The 16,157-nt window shown below is 35.9% G+C and overlaps 1 protein-coding gene across 2 annotated transcripts in view; it reads right to left on the bottom strand.

Annotated features, from left to right (window-relative positions):
* PSPC1 (paraspeckle component 1) overlaps positions 1 to 16,157 on the bottom strand; it is a 442,506-nt gene that overhangs the window by 196,640 nt on the left and 229,709 nt on the right. For both annotated transcript variants that reach the window (XR_008401465.1, XM_053708532.1), the window contains exon 7: positions 5,785 to 5,842. Coding sequence is in view for 1 of the 2 variants with exons in the window: in XM_053708532.1 (XP_053564507.1) it covers positions 5,785 to 5,842 (58 nt within the window). In the remaining variant the exon portion in view is untranslated. The remainder of the gene's footprint in view (positions 1 to 5,784; positions 5,843 to 16,157) is intronic.

The following is a 16,157-nucleotide window of genomic DNA, read 5'->3' as shown; positions in this document are numbered from 1 at the left end:
GATAAATTCATTTCTTTCATATTAGCAAGAGTCCATGAGGCCCGCCCTTTTTTGTGGTGGTTATGATTTTGTATAAAGCACAATTATTCCAATTCCTTATTTTATATGCTTTCGCACTTTTTTATCACCCCACTTCTTGGCTATTCGTTAAACTGAATTGTGGGTGTGGTGAGGGGTGTATTTATAGGCATTTTGAGGTTTGGGAAACTTTGCCCCTCCTGGTAGGAATGTATATCCCATACGTCACTAGCTCATGGACTCTTGCTAATATGAAAGAAATGAATTTATCAGGTAAGTTCTTACATAAATTATGTTTTTTTTTTCTCCTCTCTATTCATCTCGCTCTCTCCTCTACTAATAACTCTTTTCTCTTACCTCTTCACTTCCTACGAACCTATCTTCGCTCATCTCAATGAGTAAACATCAGGTATCTTGAAATTTCCAGCAGTATGTGTTAGAAACGCTGGAAACCTTAGTAGTGTATAATGACCTGCCTGATGCATTTTTCAAAATGTTTATTTTCTGTTTATCAGTTAAAGTTTCTTAAGATAACAATCTTGTACCGAAAAAGCAAGCTCAAGGGCCATGTTTATTGAGATAGAAGCAAATGACAAAGTTGGAATCTTCAAGCAAATTGGACTACACCTTCTTTAAGAACTTTAGACTATATAAATACTGATAGACATGAAAGAGGAACGAACTATAGCACTCTGAAATATGTGTAAATGCCTATTTGCTTGTTCATGACTTGATATGTTATGTAAAACCCAACTTGTCTTCAATAAAGCTTGGTATTTAAAACTCAAAAGTTTAGATTTTGAGGACACATCAGCAGACCAAGACTTAAGCCATAACGCTCTACGCGCTAAAATAGCAAAGCTTGCATTTTTTGCCGCTAATTTAGACATTTGAAAAGCGGCATCGGTAATGAAAGAATTAGCTAGCTAGAGAGCCTTAATTCTATCCAAAATATAATCTAATGGGGTCTCAACCTTAAGAGACTCCTCTAGAGCCTCAAACCAAAAAGCTGCTGCAGTAGTTACTGGAACAATGCATGCTATAGGTTGTAGAAGAAAACCCTGATGAATAAACAATTTCTTTAAAAGACCCTTTAATTTTTTATCTATAGAATCTTTGAAAGCACAACTGTAATCAATAGGTATAGTTGTACGCTTAGCCACGGTAGAAATAGCTCCCTCCACCTTAGGGAACGTCTGCCAGGAATCCCGAATGGTGTCAGATATGGGAAACATTTTCTTAAAAGTAGGAGGGGGAGAGAACGGAATGCCTGGTCTATCCCTTTCCTTAGTAACAATGTCCGAAATCCTTCTAGGGACTGGAAAAACATTAGTGTAAGTAGGGACCTCTAGATATTTATCCATTTTACACAATTTCTCTGGTGGTATTACAATAGGGTCACAATCATCCAGAGTCGCTAAAACCTCCCGGAGTAACAAGCGGAGGTGTTCAAGCTTAAACTTAAAGGCCGTCACATCTGAGTCTGTTTGAGGGAACATCTTTCCTGAGTCTGAAAGCTCTCCATCAGACAGCAAATCCCCCACCCCCAAATCAGAACACTGTGAGGGTACATCGGAGATGGCCAATAAAGCATCAGAGGGCTCAGCATTTACTCTAATACCTGAACTACTGCGCTTACCCTGTAAACCTGGCAGTTTAGATAATACCTCTGTAAGGGTAGTAGACATTACTGCAGCCATATCTTGCAGGGTAAAAGAATTAGAAGCACTAGACGTACTTGGCGTCGATTGAGCGGGCGTTAAAGGTTGTGACACTTGGGGAGAATTAGATGGCATAACCTGATTCTCTTCAGACTGAGAATCATCCTGAGACATACTTTTATCACCTAAAATATGTTCTTTGCAATGTAAGGCCCTTTCAGTACATGAGGGACACATTTTAAGTGGGGGGTTCCACAATGGCTTCCAAACACATAGAGCATTGACTTTCCTCAATGTCAGACATGTTGAACAGGCTAGTAATAACCACAAAAAGTCTTGAAAACACTTTATTTAATGAAAAACACAACAATCTGAAAAACGGTACTGCGCCTTTAAGAGAAAAAAAAGCGTACAATTTTTCCAAAACTGCTTTAAAAAGTTATAACACTCACAATTTTAGCATATATGTGTCTTATCTGGCAGCCTAATATTGCACCTACAAGTAAGAGACAATTAAACCTCTATAGGAAAAAAAACGTTACCCAAAACGTTATGAAAAATAGAATAGCAACCCCCTGCACCTCGCCACAGATCTGCTGCAGCGCCTACCTGCCCTCTGGGGTCTGAGAATTACACTCTCACTTCGATAAGGCTATCTCTTCAGTTTAGGCCCACCGGAGCTGGAGCTTGCTGCCTTCATGTGAAATACAACTGCGCATCTAAGGCGCGAAATTAGGCCCCACCCATCTTGTACGATGTCTCTGCCTAGTAAAAAACCGCTGTAAATCAGTATAGGAACTAGCCATGTGGGTTTTCATATACCCAATACAATACTGTCAGCCATGTGAAACCCTCCAGTGCCATCAAACACACAAACGTTAGTTCATAAAAACGCTACTTGCCCCTGCACATAAAATCGTTTTCACTCAAACATTATGCAACCAGTGTCATTCAATGTTTATCCCATAATATAACAGGTCCCAGTAACATCCCTTCATTGCATGTAGGATTACTGCTTACCCCTTCCCTCATAAGTTCTGAAATACCACAGTCTCTCCAGAAAAAAATGACTGAACATACCTCAATGCTTGTAGCATGAAAAACGTTCCCCACACTGAAGCTTCTCAAGTACTCCTCAGCCATTCTGTGGGAACTCCTCTGGATCTTAGTAACCACTGCTAAGATCATCAACCTCCAGGCAGAAATAGTCTTCCATCTACTGCCTGAGGAAAAATAGCACTCACCGGTACCATTTGCTTGAAGAAATAAAAACTATAATTGTATCACCTCTTTCACTTTACCTCTTCCTATTACTAGTATAGGCAAAGAGAATGACTGGGGGTGGAGAGAAGGGATGAGCTATATATACAGGTCTGCTGTGGTGCTCTTTGCCACTTCCTGTTAGCAGAAGGATAATATCCCACAAGTAAGGATGAATCCGTGGACGCGTCATGTCTAGTAGAAGAAATATCTGTTATTTTAAGAGTGCACTAGATATTTCTCCCCCTAACCTTATAGATGGTTTTTACCACTGTATATAGATATTCAAGATATTTTTATGTTAAAATGAAGTCCAGGCTTACTTTGTTGAGAGGCCCCTTGCATTGGTGGAGAACTATCAAAGATAAATAGCCCACCTTGGTGAAAATGGCAAAACCCTACTTATGCATCTCAGGAACCTCAACACCATCTGAGCGCCTCTTCTCTGCTGCAGGCAAAATAGCTTGCAAAAAAGAGAGCCAGCCTCAGCCAGGAGCATGTGAACATGCTGACATTTGTGCATTTAAATACAAAGTTTCTGAAAGAGTGAATAACAGTATGTTAAAAACAGTGATAGTTCTACCTCTTTTCAAACAGTTTGTGGTTTTGTTTTGCTTAATTATAAAAATGTGTTCTGCTGCTTAAAAAAATGGACCAACAGTTGTGTTAATGTAAAGTTTTAGTCAGAAGTTTATATTTGCAACATTCAGTATTTGGATTTTATTTTAAATATAGGGAAAAAATTATTAATTTTTTATCCAATTAGTCGATTAATAGAAAAAATTATCGGCCGATTAATTGATTATGAAAAATAATCGTTAGTTGCAGCCCTATATTACTCTATTTAAAAATAGGTGAAATTAAACCTGTGTTACTACAAAAGCTGGTTAAAACATACATTTTATCTCATAATAAAATACAAACGATCAGAAAAAAGAGCGTATATTATTTTTAAAAAAATGACGTTTGTTCAAAAAGGAAACAAATATGCTGTTGGTAAATTGTGTTGAAACACAAAAATGACTATAAAGGGTATTTTCTAGGTAGCATGAGGAGTTGAAAGATGCTCTAATAAGATTTTAATGTCATATTATTAAATTGTTCTGTGTAAGTCAAAACATAGACCAAAGCAATTCAGTAGCTATTCAGCAGCTACTGTTTCTTACACAAAAAATAAGTAAAAGAAAAGATAATTAGGAAAGAACATCTGGACTAAATGTTTAATTCACAAATTATAAATTAGAACATTTTTCAAAGGGTGTCATATAATATACTGGGCATGGGCATTCGGCAGCTTCGTTAGCATCCAAATGCGGAAGAAGGCAGCCGCTTGCAGCCTTTGTCTCTTTTCAGAGTCAAATTCCTTCTTGTGAAAATGCAACACACTAAGATCTGTGCAAATCCAGATTTGAATGTGTTTGTGTGCATTTTCAGAAATAATTCAGATATTTCCTGTGTGGTCCAATATAGAGTTTCTGGGTAAGCAGCACCTGAATATTAAATATAGTGCAATATACATTTCAGGTAGATTAGGTATAAGTGTAATGGCCCCTTGTCATGCATTTTTTTTTTTTTTTTTAGGTCTAGTGCAGACAGAAAGAAATTTAATTTTAACAGTCGCACCCACAAAACCACACCACAGACTTGCTTGGAGTAGCTAGTTAGTGATAATGCCCATGTCTATAATATACAAAAAGGATGTTTACTACAAATACATATCTGTATTCCAAAAGCAAAATTCATTTAAATAAAAATTCAGCTCTTGGAAACATTTTCTAAGACGTAATAAAAGAGTTTATTATATTTTTAAATATACACACACAATTATTTACAAAAATGCACAAGAAATGTATATGTTTAATTAAATTTAGTTAAAAATGACATAATGCAAATAAAAAATCCTCTAATTCGCTAGAGAATCTTTGCACCAACCTATGTTGCTCTGTGACTTACCACAAAGAGGTTAAACACTAAGCAAAATATCAAAACACTAATAGAGAAGAACACATTACTGCAGTAAAATGTCCTTTTAAAAGTTAATTGATTTTACATTTAATTTATTTATAGTGATATATAATAAGCTTTATTTGATGTTACTACAGCATTGAGTTTTATTTGATAGCAATACCTTTTGCACCAAACTTTAGATAGTTGTCCTTAAAGATATTAATAACAGAAGCATATGGTAAAACAAAGTCAGAGCTTAGTTTATTTCAAATAACATTACTAAAATTATTACTGCACTGTTTATTATTAGTTGTGGAACTTAAGTGAGTTGTGGCCAAAAGCTCAGAAAAGTAACAACAACAATCTAGGTGTCCGTTAACGCTACATAAACCAATGCATGTTAAGGGAAATTTCAAACTGTCCATTCAAAATCTGCCATTTTTTCTGTGAATATCTTTAAATAGCCCAACAGAACACAACACATCTAAAGAGATTTTCTTTCTGAACGGTATTTTTTAAATATTTGCATATCATGTCACTTTGTTTAAATGTAAAATTTAGTTTCAAGAATTGTTGACACTAGTCACTAGTCTAACATTATTATTTAGTTTACCTTACAATGACAAATATTAAATATTGTATAATAATAAAAATAAAAGATCTCTGAAAGCAGTTTTTATATAAAGATATTTATATAATAAGAATGCTGTTAATATATAATTTTATTTTTGTCTTGGTATCTACAGTGGATAGATAAAAATAAAACATAAGATGGAGAAGTCTATCACAGCAGTGAAAACGTTTTGAATGCATTACAAGAAAAAACAACAACATGTACAGTCTCAAAAAATGAAGCCTGAAAGTAATTTTTTCACATTTTTTATTATATGATCCCTACCTCCCATGCTTATTGCTCCACGGAGGGCCATATCACCCATTCTCATATCCTGTTCTCTCTGAAAATAAGCATAGTTTTGATAATCAACCTAAAACACGGAATGGTAAAGACCTTTAGTTAGTATAAATATATCAGGTGTACCAACAAGATAATACTCCTTAATCACATGAGCAATACACACTATTGTTTGAGGGTAATTAAAAATTGGTTTAGCAATCATTAGCTTCACTTAACTATGCAGATTATTAATAACTCTAAACAAAAAAAAAAGTTTTTAACATTAATATGAAAAAAAAAATTCACGATAAAAAAAAAATAAAGCAATGGGGTATATAGACACATAACCAATGCCCAGAAATGATATCCACACAAAAAAACGTCAATTATCAGGCTTGTAATTTTTTTTTTACTAGGCTATTTCTGTAACTTAAATTAATACAGGAAAACTTCATAAAGATGTTATCTCTCAATTGAAGTTTCAAGCCTAAAGTAAAATGCCATACATTTTAAATTACATAGTAACATATTGTTAACTTATAAAATATATGGCTTATTGTAAGCACTGTATGACAACTACTTGGAGGAGATATGAAAAAATGCCCATGTTTAATTACCTGATGAAGGCTTAAAGGGACATGAAAACAAATTTTTTTTCTTCCATGATTTAGAAAGAGCATACAATTATAAACAACTTTCTAATTTACTTCTATTATCTCATTTGCTTCATTCTCTTGATATTCTTTGCTGAAAAGCATATCTAGATATGCTTAGTAGCTGCTGATTGGTAGCTGCACATAGATGCCTCCTGTGATTGGCTCACCATGTGCATTGCTATTTCTTCATTAAAGAATATCTAAAGAATGAAGCAAATTAGATAATAGAAGTAAATTGGAATGTTGTTTAAAAAATGTATTCTGTACCTTAATCATGAAATATTTTTTTGGGGTATAGTGTCCTTTTAACGGACCAATAAATACAGTAGAATTGAATAACTGACAACTACATAATAAAATGGCAATGCTTTAGCACTTTGAAATGAGCAGTATTTCGTGTGTGTGTATATATGTATATATACACACACACACACACACATATATATATATATACACATACATACACACACATATACATACACGCCCTTATCACATCACGTCGTCATTACTCCAGTCCTCATCTGGGAACCAGAATCAGTCCAGCGATTTGCTCTTAAAGGATCTAGCTGACCACTAACAATACAATTATGGCAATAGGGATTGCCTTTCTTCTGAACCTTTTTGACAAGTCTAAATTTGTCATAATCCATTAATTGCATTAAAAATAGAATGTAGTATTTTTAATAATGTTTGCTGAGAAATAAGTTCCTTTTGCAAGCCCCAATGCCCATACAGAGAATCTGATTGTTGGATACAATGTGCACATGCTTGACTGGCATAAGCACTACAAGTAAAATCAGATTGTTTTTGTTTAATTTCAGCATAAACACTATAATAAATAAAAGGGCACACCATTCTTTTTAAGTGTATTTTATATGCAAAAAGCTATATTATGAATTTTCACGCAAACAGAAATAGATGATCAAACATTAGCTTTATTCTTCCCAATGTATAATATTCCTCATTTTCCACAATAATATTTAGCGGAGTTATAGGAAACTGAAAGATGATGTGTCAATTTGAATGCAGAAATGTGAAACCATTACAAAACTTTTAAAAAACAAATTTAAAAGTTTATAGGTAAGAAAATCTTATGTTCCTGCATATCCTAAGGACAGCGTATGAAGCTATTTATTACAGATGACAGAATACCATCACAGTGTCAATTAGTACATACAGCATACTATATTACACTCTAAAAGAGAACATCTCAAAATAGTGGGTAGAAACCCCAATATCCAGAATGTCCAAGTACAATTTCCTTAAAACTTATAAAGTGCCATAAAGCATGTTGAGATCTGTGCATATCCTAAAATGGCTAATAAAGTTAAAATAGTTTGCATTAAAAAATTGTTTAACAATTGCTGGCAAGTATTTTAAAATAATTTTCAAAAAGAAGCAAAATTACTCCAGACAGCATGGCTATGTAAGTAGTCTGATCCACCCCCCTTATATAGCATCAGAAACACAGGCATTATATTTCAACTGAGTTCACAGCAGCTTATTTACTTCTAGGCATGCTCCAGCAGATGAGTGTTAACTGCGTTCTACCAAATCAATGATAGCTATAGATACAGCCATAGAAGGAAATGTGTGTCGGGAGTCAAAACTGTACAATTCGGAAACTTAAAAATAGTTAATGGGGAGGCACTGCAGTATAAATTTGCAGGTAAAGTAATTAAAGTACATATTATATTTTGTCTCTATCCCAACTTGTTTTATGTCCCTTTAAAATGTACTGCACAAACATTTTACATACCATCATCAGGGGGACGTTAGAACATTCACCTGGATGATAATAGACTTGATAGAGAGAAAACCACAAGGAGGAGAAGACCAAATGGCATGAATATAGAGGGTGATCTTTTTCAATTTCTGGCAATAGAAATTTATGAAATGTCCTGATAACTTTCTGTGTCGATGCCCTTTGGTCCACGGTGTGATAAGGATTACCCACAATATAATGAGAATTCACAGAGCAGAGTCCTATAAGATATTATTATAAACATTCTCGTGAGGGGGACAGATTAATTTATAGTCAAGACTCAGCACCCAGATAAAGTGCAAGCTAGGGCAACTAACTTAGGGCTGTTATTATTTATACTAGTCCTTTATGTTAAAATACCAAGAGTGGGTAGATAATAAACATTGTCAATACATATAAATTTTGTTAGGGACCCCCAAAAAAATCTGAGGTTGTGAAACTATAGGCAAACTAAATTATAAATAAATAAAATTGGTCTACTATTTCTTTAAATCCCAAGCAACATGATTAAAGCAGGCATTAGGGCAAACAATGAGATTGTGAGGGAGCGTATTTAAGCTCCACAGGTGTTACTAACAATTGAGTCTAGGATTAAGGTTTTCAAAGGCCGAAACGCATCAGACATGCCTGGCATGCCTGTGTTATAACCTTTTTTATCTTAATATGTGAGCCATTTTTTATTGAACAGAAATAAGGTTTTTTATTTTTAGCAGTTCCGTTTTTCGTCTTTCTAAAGTAATTAAAGTACATATTATATTTTGTCTCTATCCTAAAATGTTTTATGTCCCTTTAAAATTTACTGCACAAGTGCTCATAGAAAAACTTAATGTCTAAAGTATGCAAATGGACATGCCTTGTAACAAGATTTCTGTGCAAACCTGCAATACATTTGCATACTGAGTAAATGTAAAATATCAAATGGAATGCATTAACACCTTGTGTGCTGCAATAGCTTTTCAATAACTACCCCAGTTACTTTTTTTTTTTTTTTTTGAGAAGCCAATCCAGACTCCATTACTGGAGTAGACAATGCTTGCCACTCTCATTTTATTACCAAAACCGCCAATTCCTGGAATTGGAAAACTCATTTTTCAGAGGTAATTTACAGCAAAATTGATTTACTATGCACAATTACACATTTTTTTATTCAAAGTGTTTTATGTACCTTTAGTGAACCCAGAAAGTCAAACTCAAAGTGCAGTATAAATGCAACCGGACATATTTAATGAAACTGCACACGGCTACACAAGGGTGGAACAAAGTAAACCTCAAAGCATCACCCCTGTGTTATGTAAGGCAAGTCTAGCCTGAGAATACAGTGATGTTTCAGAAGTAGGGATTTCTGTTACATGTTGCAGGAGCATAAGTTTAAAAGGACCAAAGGTTATTTCACATAAGACAAACAAGCATACAACAGCAGAAGAACTTCTTCAATTATACGACTGCTTGGAAGGGAGGGTCTCTTTTGGACAACCGATATAATGATTAACAGGAACAGTCCAGCACAACAGACCACTGCACGCCAACCAGGTCTCCACCACCAAGACCAATTAGAGTCCAAACAAATCCATTGCATGATTAAGGGAGTATTACTCTCGAAACATTGCTACTTTGTTACGTTTGTGCTCAATAAATAATTGAATTCCACAGTTTGCTGCCTACCTATTTTGGATTTGTTTGGACTCTTTTGGACAACCCCCATAAAATTTAGAGGAAAATTTAAAACCTATTTTAAAAATAAACTGAACTCTCAAAATTATAAGATTCAATTAACATGGGTGCCACCACAGTGACTAGAGAAATGACCCTTGCCCGCCTCAATTCAGAAGAGAGGTGCTTAAGCTGAGTGTGCCCCATGAGCAGAATCGTCAGTGGTTTGCAGATTAAATCATGGGCAAAGTTGTTGGCATTCCATAAACAGTGGGCGCTTGGTGGTTTGAATTAGAGTGGTTGTGAGCATGGCTATATTGTCTTTAGCTTCCAAACATGTTTAGTAGGTGGCAGCAATCTAAGACTTCTTATGTTCCAGCTACTTTTATACTTTGTAGATAGGACTTCACTGCTCCAGGATGCCCATGTGTATATGTATAAAAACAAATTGCTATGTTATTTCCCAAGGTCTCTGGTTCTGATTTTGAACGAAATTGGTCAAGGCCTTCTTTAAGATAAAGGAGATCGCTGTAAACATGGAACCGGCACATGCATCATTATATAGGAAGATGTGTGCAAGTAGTGGTAGGGTATAATCAAGCCAATATCTCCAAACCTTTACTAAGACTAGTGACCCTTCACTGAAGGGGTGAAGTCACTTGTTTAAATGAGGATTCACTTGTTGCACCCCGGTGCAGGTGATAACCATTTTAAACCTCAATCGATTCCTCAGCCCATAGCAACAAATATCAGATTCTGAGAGGTTCCAGTAGTAAAAATCCCTGTGTCATAGTTCTGTATGGATGTCTGTAAATGGATTTTTATTTTTTCTAAAATAAATTAACTCCTACACTTTAAAGTGGGCTTAATTTGGAGTTCAATGACACTAAATACTTGAAATATTTGGACTGTACGCAACGGCAGACTTTTTCAATAAATGGCACAGTTAAATCCTGTTTTTTGAGTAAATCAAAAAGGAAAGTAGGGCTACTGGAAAGAAGTCTGGAACAATTAAACCAATTTTATAATATAGCTAAAGACCACCAAAAGAAAGTTCAGTAAAATTTGGTAGAAGCAAACAGGAAGGAAACTCCAGGAAAAAACAACACCGCATAACTAGAAGAAAAGCAAACAATAAGAGATAAAGAGCAATCAGGAACTCTCGTTATGCAGTACCAATTATTAGCTGGGAGTGAAAGGAGGTCAGATTCTGCTTCCTAATTAACTAGTATTACCTATCAAATAACATGAAAAACAAAAGCAGTACTGAATATACTGTTAAGAGTTCAACATTACAGGAATAATAAAAAATAATTAACAGATAAATATAGAAAAAAAATAAACAGTATATACTACCACAGAAGGATAGGTAGCTGTAACATTGGAAAATAGCTAACACAAAGGGCAGAACCAGACAGCTGGAATAAACAGTGGCTAAGTAAAGTGTGTCAAAGGTTCAAAGTCAGAGACAAAGAAGGCATAAAAAAGCAAAAGTATTTACTAGAGAGCCCACCCGATGCTGAAATACAGTTATCCTACAGGGTGAAGCTAAAGGACATGTTAGCGCAACGCTTGAGGGTAGTTAATGCTGAAATCCCTACAGAGATACTGCATACATAACAGGGTATTCCTATGCCCCTGTATCATTTAGCTTGTTGGGAATCTCTTCTGCCTTCTTTGTGAATGATATGCCCCAGGGATAAAGGGTCTCACATTGATCTGAGCTCCCACACATTAATCCATAAGCAAGTAGCTAGAACACCTCTTTTGTCACCCTGCTCCTGGGAAGCCAAGAACAAAAACTTAGGAGAGATGGAATTCAAGCTCTTGTGTGGGTGCTTAGGCTTCTCCTAGTGGTGGGAATTATATCCTGCATGTTATGGACTATCATCGTTTAGATATGTTCACTCTATATACATCTTGCATTGTGTTAAGGAACAAATGAACATTCATGACTCTTACATTTAAGAAAAGTGAACTTAGTTAACACTTAGTTACATATATTATTACAAATAATACTCAGTAACCTAGAATTTATTTTTCTCAGTTCAGACTCATTAATGCTAAGAAAAATGTCTATTCAAAATGCATTATGTTTCAGTTATTAAGATGATCTTTTCATAGAGATTCTAAGATAAATGTAAAACATGATCCACCTATAAAAGAAACAAGATTTAGCAAATGCTTATGACAGAGTTTAAATCCATAAAGAGTAACAATCATCTTTGAACGATATTTTATTCAATATTTAAACTCACCGGCCACTTTATTAGGTACACCTTGCTAGTACCGGGTTGGACCCCTCTTCTGCCTTCCGAACTGCCTTAATTCTTCGTGGCATAGATTCAACAAGGTGTTGGAAACATTTCTCAGAGATTTTGGTCCATATTGACACAATAGCATCACACAGTGGCTGCAGATTTGTCAGGTGCACACGCATGATGCAAATCTCCCATTACACCACATCCCAAAGGTGCTCTATTGGATTAAGATCTGGTGACTGTGGAGGCCACTGGAGTACAGTGAACTCATTGTCATGTTCAAGAAACCAGTTTGAAATGATTTGAGCTTTGTGACATGGTGCATTATCCTGCTGGAAGTAGCCATCAGAAGATGGGTACACTGTAGTCATAAAAGGGATGGACATGGTCAGCAACAATACTTGGGTAGGCCGTGGTGTTTAAACATTACTCAATTGGTACTAAGGGGCCCAAAAGTGTGCCAAGAAAATATCCCCCACACCATTACGGCACCACCACCAGCCTGAACTGTTTATACAAGGCAGGATGGATCTATGCTTTCATGTTTACGCCAAATTCTGACCCTACCATCTGAATGTCGCAGCTGAAATCGATACTCATCAGAACAGGCAACGTTTTTCCAATCTTCTATTGTCCAATTTTGCTAAGACTGTGCGAATTGTAGCCTCAGTTTCCTGTTCTTAGCAGAAAGGAGTGGCACCCGGTGTGGTCTTTTGCAGCTGTAGACCATCTGATTCAAGGTTCGAAGTGTTGTGCGTTCAGAGATGGTATTCTGCATTCTATTTCCATTACAAAGACGTACGCTTACGACGAAACGTATGTCGGGAACGCCTGCTTAAAGGGACAGTATACACTCATTTTCATATAACTGCATGTAATAGACACTACTATAAAGAACAAGATGCACAGATACCGATATAAAAATCCAGTATAAAACTGTTTAAAAAATTACTTAGAAGCTCTCAGTTTAGCTCTGTTGAAAAGGTAGCTGGAAAGCCCACTGCAAGTGGGAAATAAGACACAAGACCCTATACACAAACAGGAGCAAGCTGGAGAAGGTAGCTGACGGTATTCACATAAAACTTTGGGGCTTGGTTAGGAGTCTGAAAATAAGAGCAATGTTATTTAAAAATAAGCAAAACTATACATTTAAAAAAAAAAAAACTTTTTTTTTATGGGCTATATAAATAGATCATCTACAAAACATTTATGCAAAGAAAAAATAAGTGTATAACTTCCCTTTAACGCCACTATTAAGCTCTTACGGAAAAAGCCGCCAGGACAGGTATCAAGTTTATCATTGACACAGGGAAGGTTAGCACAGCCACCAGGCACGCTATCCACCTCTATCCAAGTAAGGGTTGCGATACCACTCCCACCTACCACTCCCACTAAAGCACTGTTTGTGGACAGATACCTGAGTGACCATATGTATGAGCTAATATTAGTGGCTTTTTATGTTTTTAAATAAAAATCAATTTATTTAAAGCAGCAGCCTGCGGTTGGTGTATACTGGGGACCTGGCAGTATAAAACCAGGTATGCGTCTGTACCTAGAACCTGGCTTGCTCTACAAAGTGTGAGTAACCCCTTGGCGGGACCACCAATATGAATATCTCTTTATCAAATTGTATTGCACTATATTTTCTTTTTCTTGTTTTTGAGGCAAGAATTCACTTGGATCACTGAGATTGAGGAGGACTCCTATCGATCACATATATCCTTAATATTGTATTTGATTACTATTTATTTTTGTTTAGCTTTCAATTTTTGTTTTCATTATTCTGCATACCTTCGTTGTAACGAGTGGTTATTTGAGTTACTGTTGCCTTTCTATCATCTCAAATCAGTCTGCCCATTCTCCTCTGACATCACAAGACACTGTTGTCCACACAACTGCTGTTCACTGGATATTTTCTCTTTTTCTGACCATTCTCTGTAAACCCTAGAGATGGTTGTGTGTGAAAATCCCAGTAGATTAGCAGTTTTAAAAAACTCAGACCAGCCTGTGGCACCAACCGCCATGCCACGTTTAAAGTAACTTAAATCCCCTTTCTTCCACATTCTGATGCTCGGTTTGAACTTCAGCAAGTCTTCCTCACCACATCTAGATGCCTAAATGCATTGAGTTGCTGCCATGTGACTGGCTGGTTACCAAGCAATTGAACCGGTGTACCTAATAATGTGGCCGGTGAGTATCTCTTAATCATGTTCATTAAAACTTAATGAACATGCAAAACAAACCAATTCAAAAAAAAAAAAAAAAACAATTAAAGGGACACCGTACCCAAAGTTTTTCTTTTGCAATTCAGAAAGAGCATGCAATTTTAAGCAACTTTCTAATTTACTCCTATTATCAATTTTTCTTAGTTCTCTTGCTATCATTATTTGAAAAAGAAGGCATCTAAGCTTTTTTTTTGGTTTCAGTACTCTGGACAGCACTTTTTTATTGGTGGATGAATTTATCCACCAATCAGGAAGGACAACCCAGGTTGTTCACCAAAAATGGGCCGGCATCTAAACTTACATTCTTGCATTTCAAATAAAGATACCAAGAGAATGAAGAAAATTTGATAATAGGAGTAAATTAGAAAGTTGCTTAAAATTTCATGCTCAATCTGAATCACGAAAGAAATATTTTGGGTACAGTGTCCCTTTAAGTGTAAATATGGATAAAAGATATTAAAAAGCATAATAAAGTTTAAAGGGGTATTGAACTCAATTTTTTTTTATCATTCATATGGAAAGTATTTTCTGAGCAGAAAATCTTCTTGTGCAAGTGAAACACACTAAGATCTGTGCAAAACTAGATCTTAGTGTGTTAATTGAACAAGAGGATATTTAACTCCGAAAAGAGCTTTATACCAAAAGCAGCATACTACTTCTGCATTCAGCAATGAATGAAACTGCCAATTAACATCTCTAATATATACATTTACACAGACAAATGTATACTTACCAATAACCCCCCTTTTCTGTTTGAATCCATTCATAACCTGTTTAAGTGAATGTAAAGTCTGAGGAATGAGTGCCCGGGTTTTTAAAAATCCTATTAAAAACAGGGGCATTTTCATTCATCAAACTTTTCATTTCACTGGTTTTGTTCAAATACGTACCTTTTCTTCTTGAAAGCCGCTCCCGCGCTTCTCCAGCCTGTCGCAAGCCTCTTTATACATCAGCAATGACGATTCCGGCATCCTCCAATCACGGGTTCCCCCCGGGGGAATCATTGCCTAAAGCAACGCCGTGATTGGAGGAAGGCTGGGATCGCTGTAGCGGCTTTCACAAAGAAAAGGTAAGTATTTTAACAAAACCAGTGAAATGTAAAGTTTAATGAATGAAAGTACCCCTGTTTTTAATAGAATTATTAAAAACTGGGCACTGGATCAAAATTTACATTCACTTTAAGAGAACTGTGTTCAACCCTGAAGACATAGATGGCCTTCATACGGTTCAAAGTATGAAGCTCTGAATAAATCTTGTGTGCTCTTGCATTCTTCTGGGTCAATATTAATGCTAAACCATACAAAGGATGGGAACAAAATATCTGCCTAGCTTTAAAGAAAGCACAGACATTTTTACTAAATGCTTGTTGCAGATAACATTTAAGGTAACATAAGCAGCTGGGGCCCAAAAGCACAACAAAAAAGAACTGGCTTTTCATGATGCATCAGGATCTCAGAACAAATACAGCCAGCTAAAAACCTTTGGAAAATATCTGGACTTCCAGAATGAAGAAAAAAACTAAATTTATGTTTACCTAATAAATTTCTTTCTTGACACGGTTGAGTCCACGGAATCATCAATTACTGTTGGGAATATCACTCCTGGCCAGCAGGAGGAGGCAAAGAGCACCAAAGAGCACCACAGCAAAGCTGTCAAATATCACTTTCCTTCCCACAACCCCCCCAGTCATTCCACCGAAGGAAAAAGAGAGAAAGGAAATAAGGTGCAGAAGTGCCTGAGGTTTATATAAAAAAAAAACTGTCTGAGAAAACAGAGGGCCGTGGACTCACCGTGCCAAGAAATAAATACATTTATCAGG

This window comes from Bombina bombina, chromosome 3 (genome assembly GCF_027579735.1).
Source record: "Bombina bombina isolate aBomBom1 chromosome 3, aBomBom1.pri, whole genome shotgun sequence".
Lineage (NCBI taxonomy): Eukaryota > Metazoa > Chordata > Amphibia > Anura > Bombinatoridae > Bombina > Bombina bombina.
The sequence above is the reverse complement of the archived record's forward strand: the minus strand, read 5'-3'. Positions and strand labels throughout refer to the sequence as shown.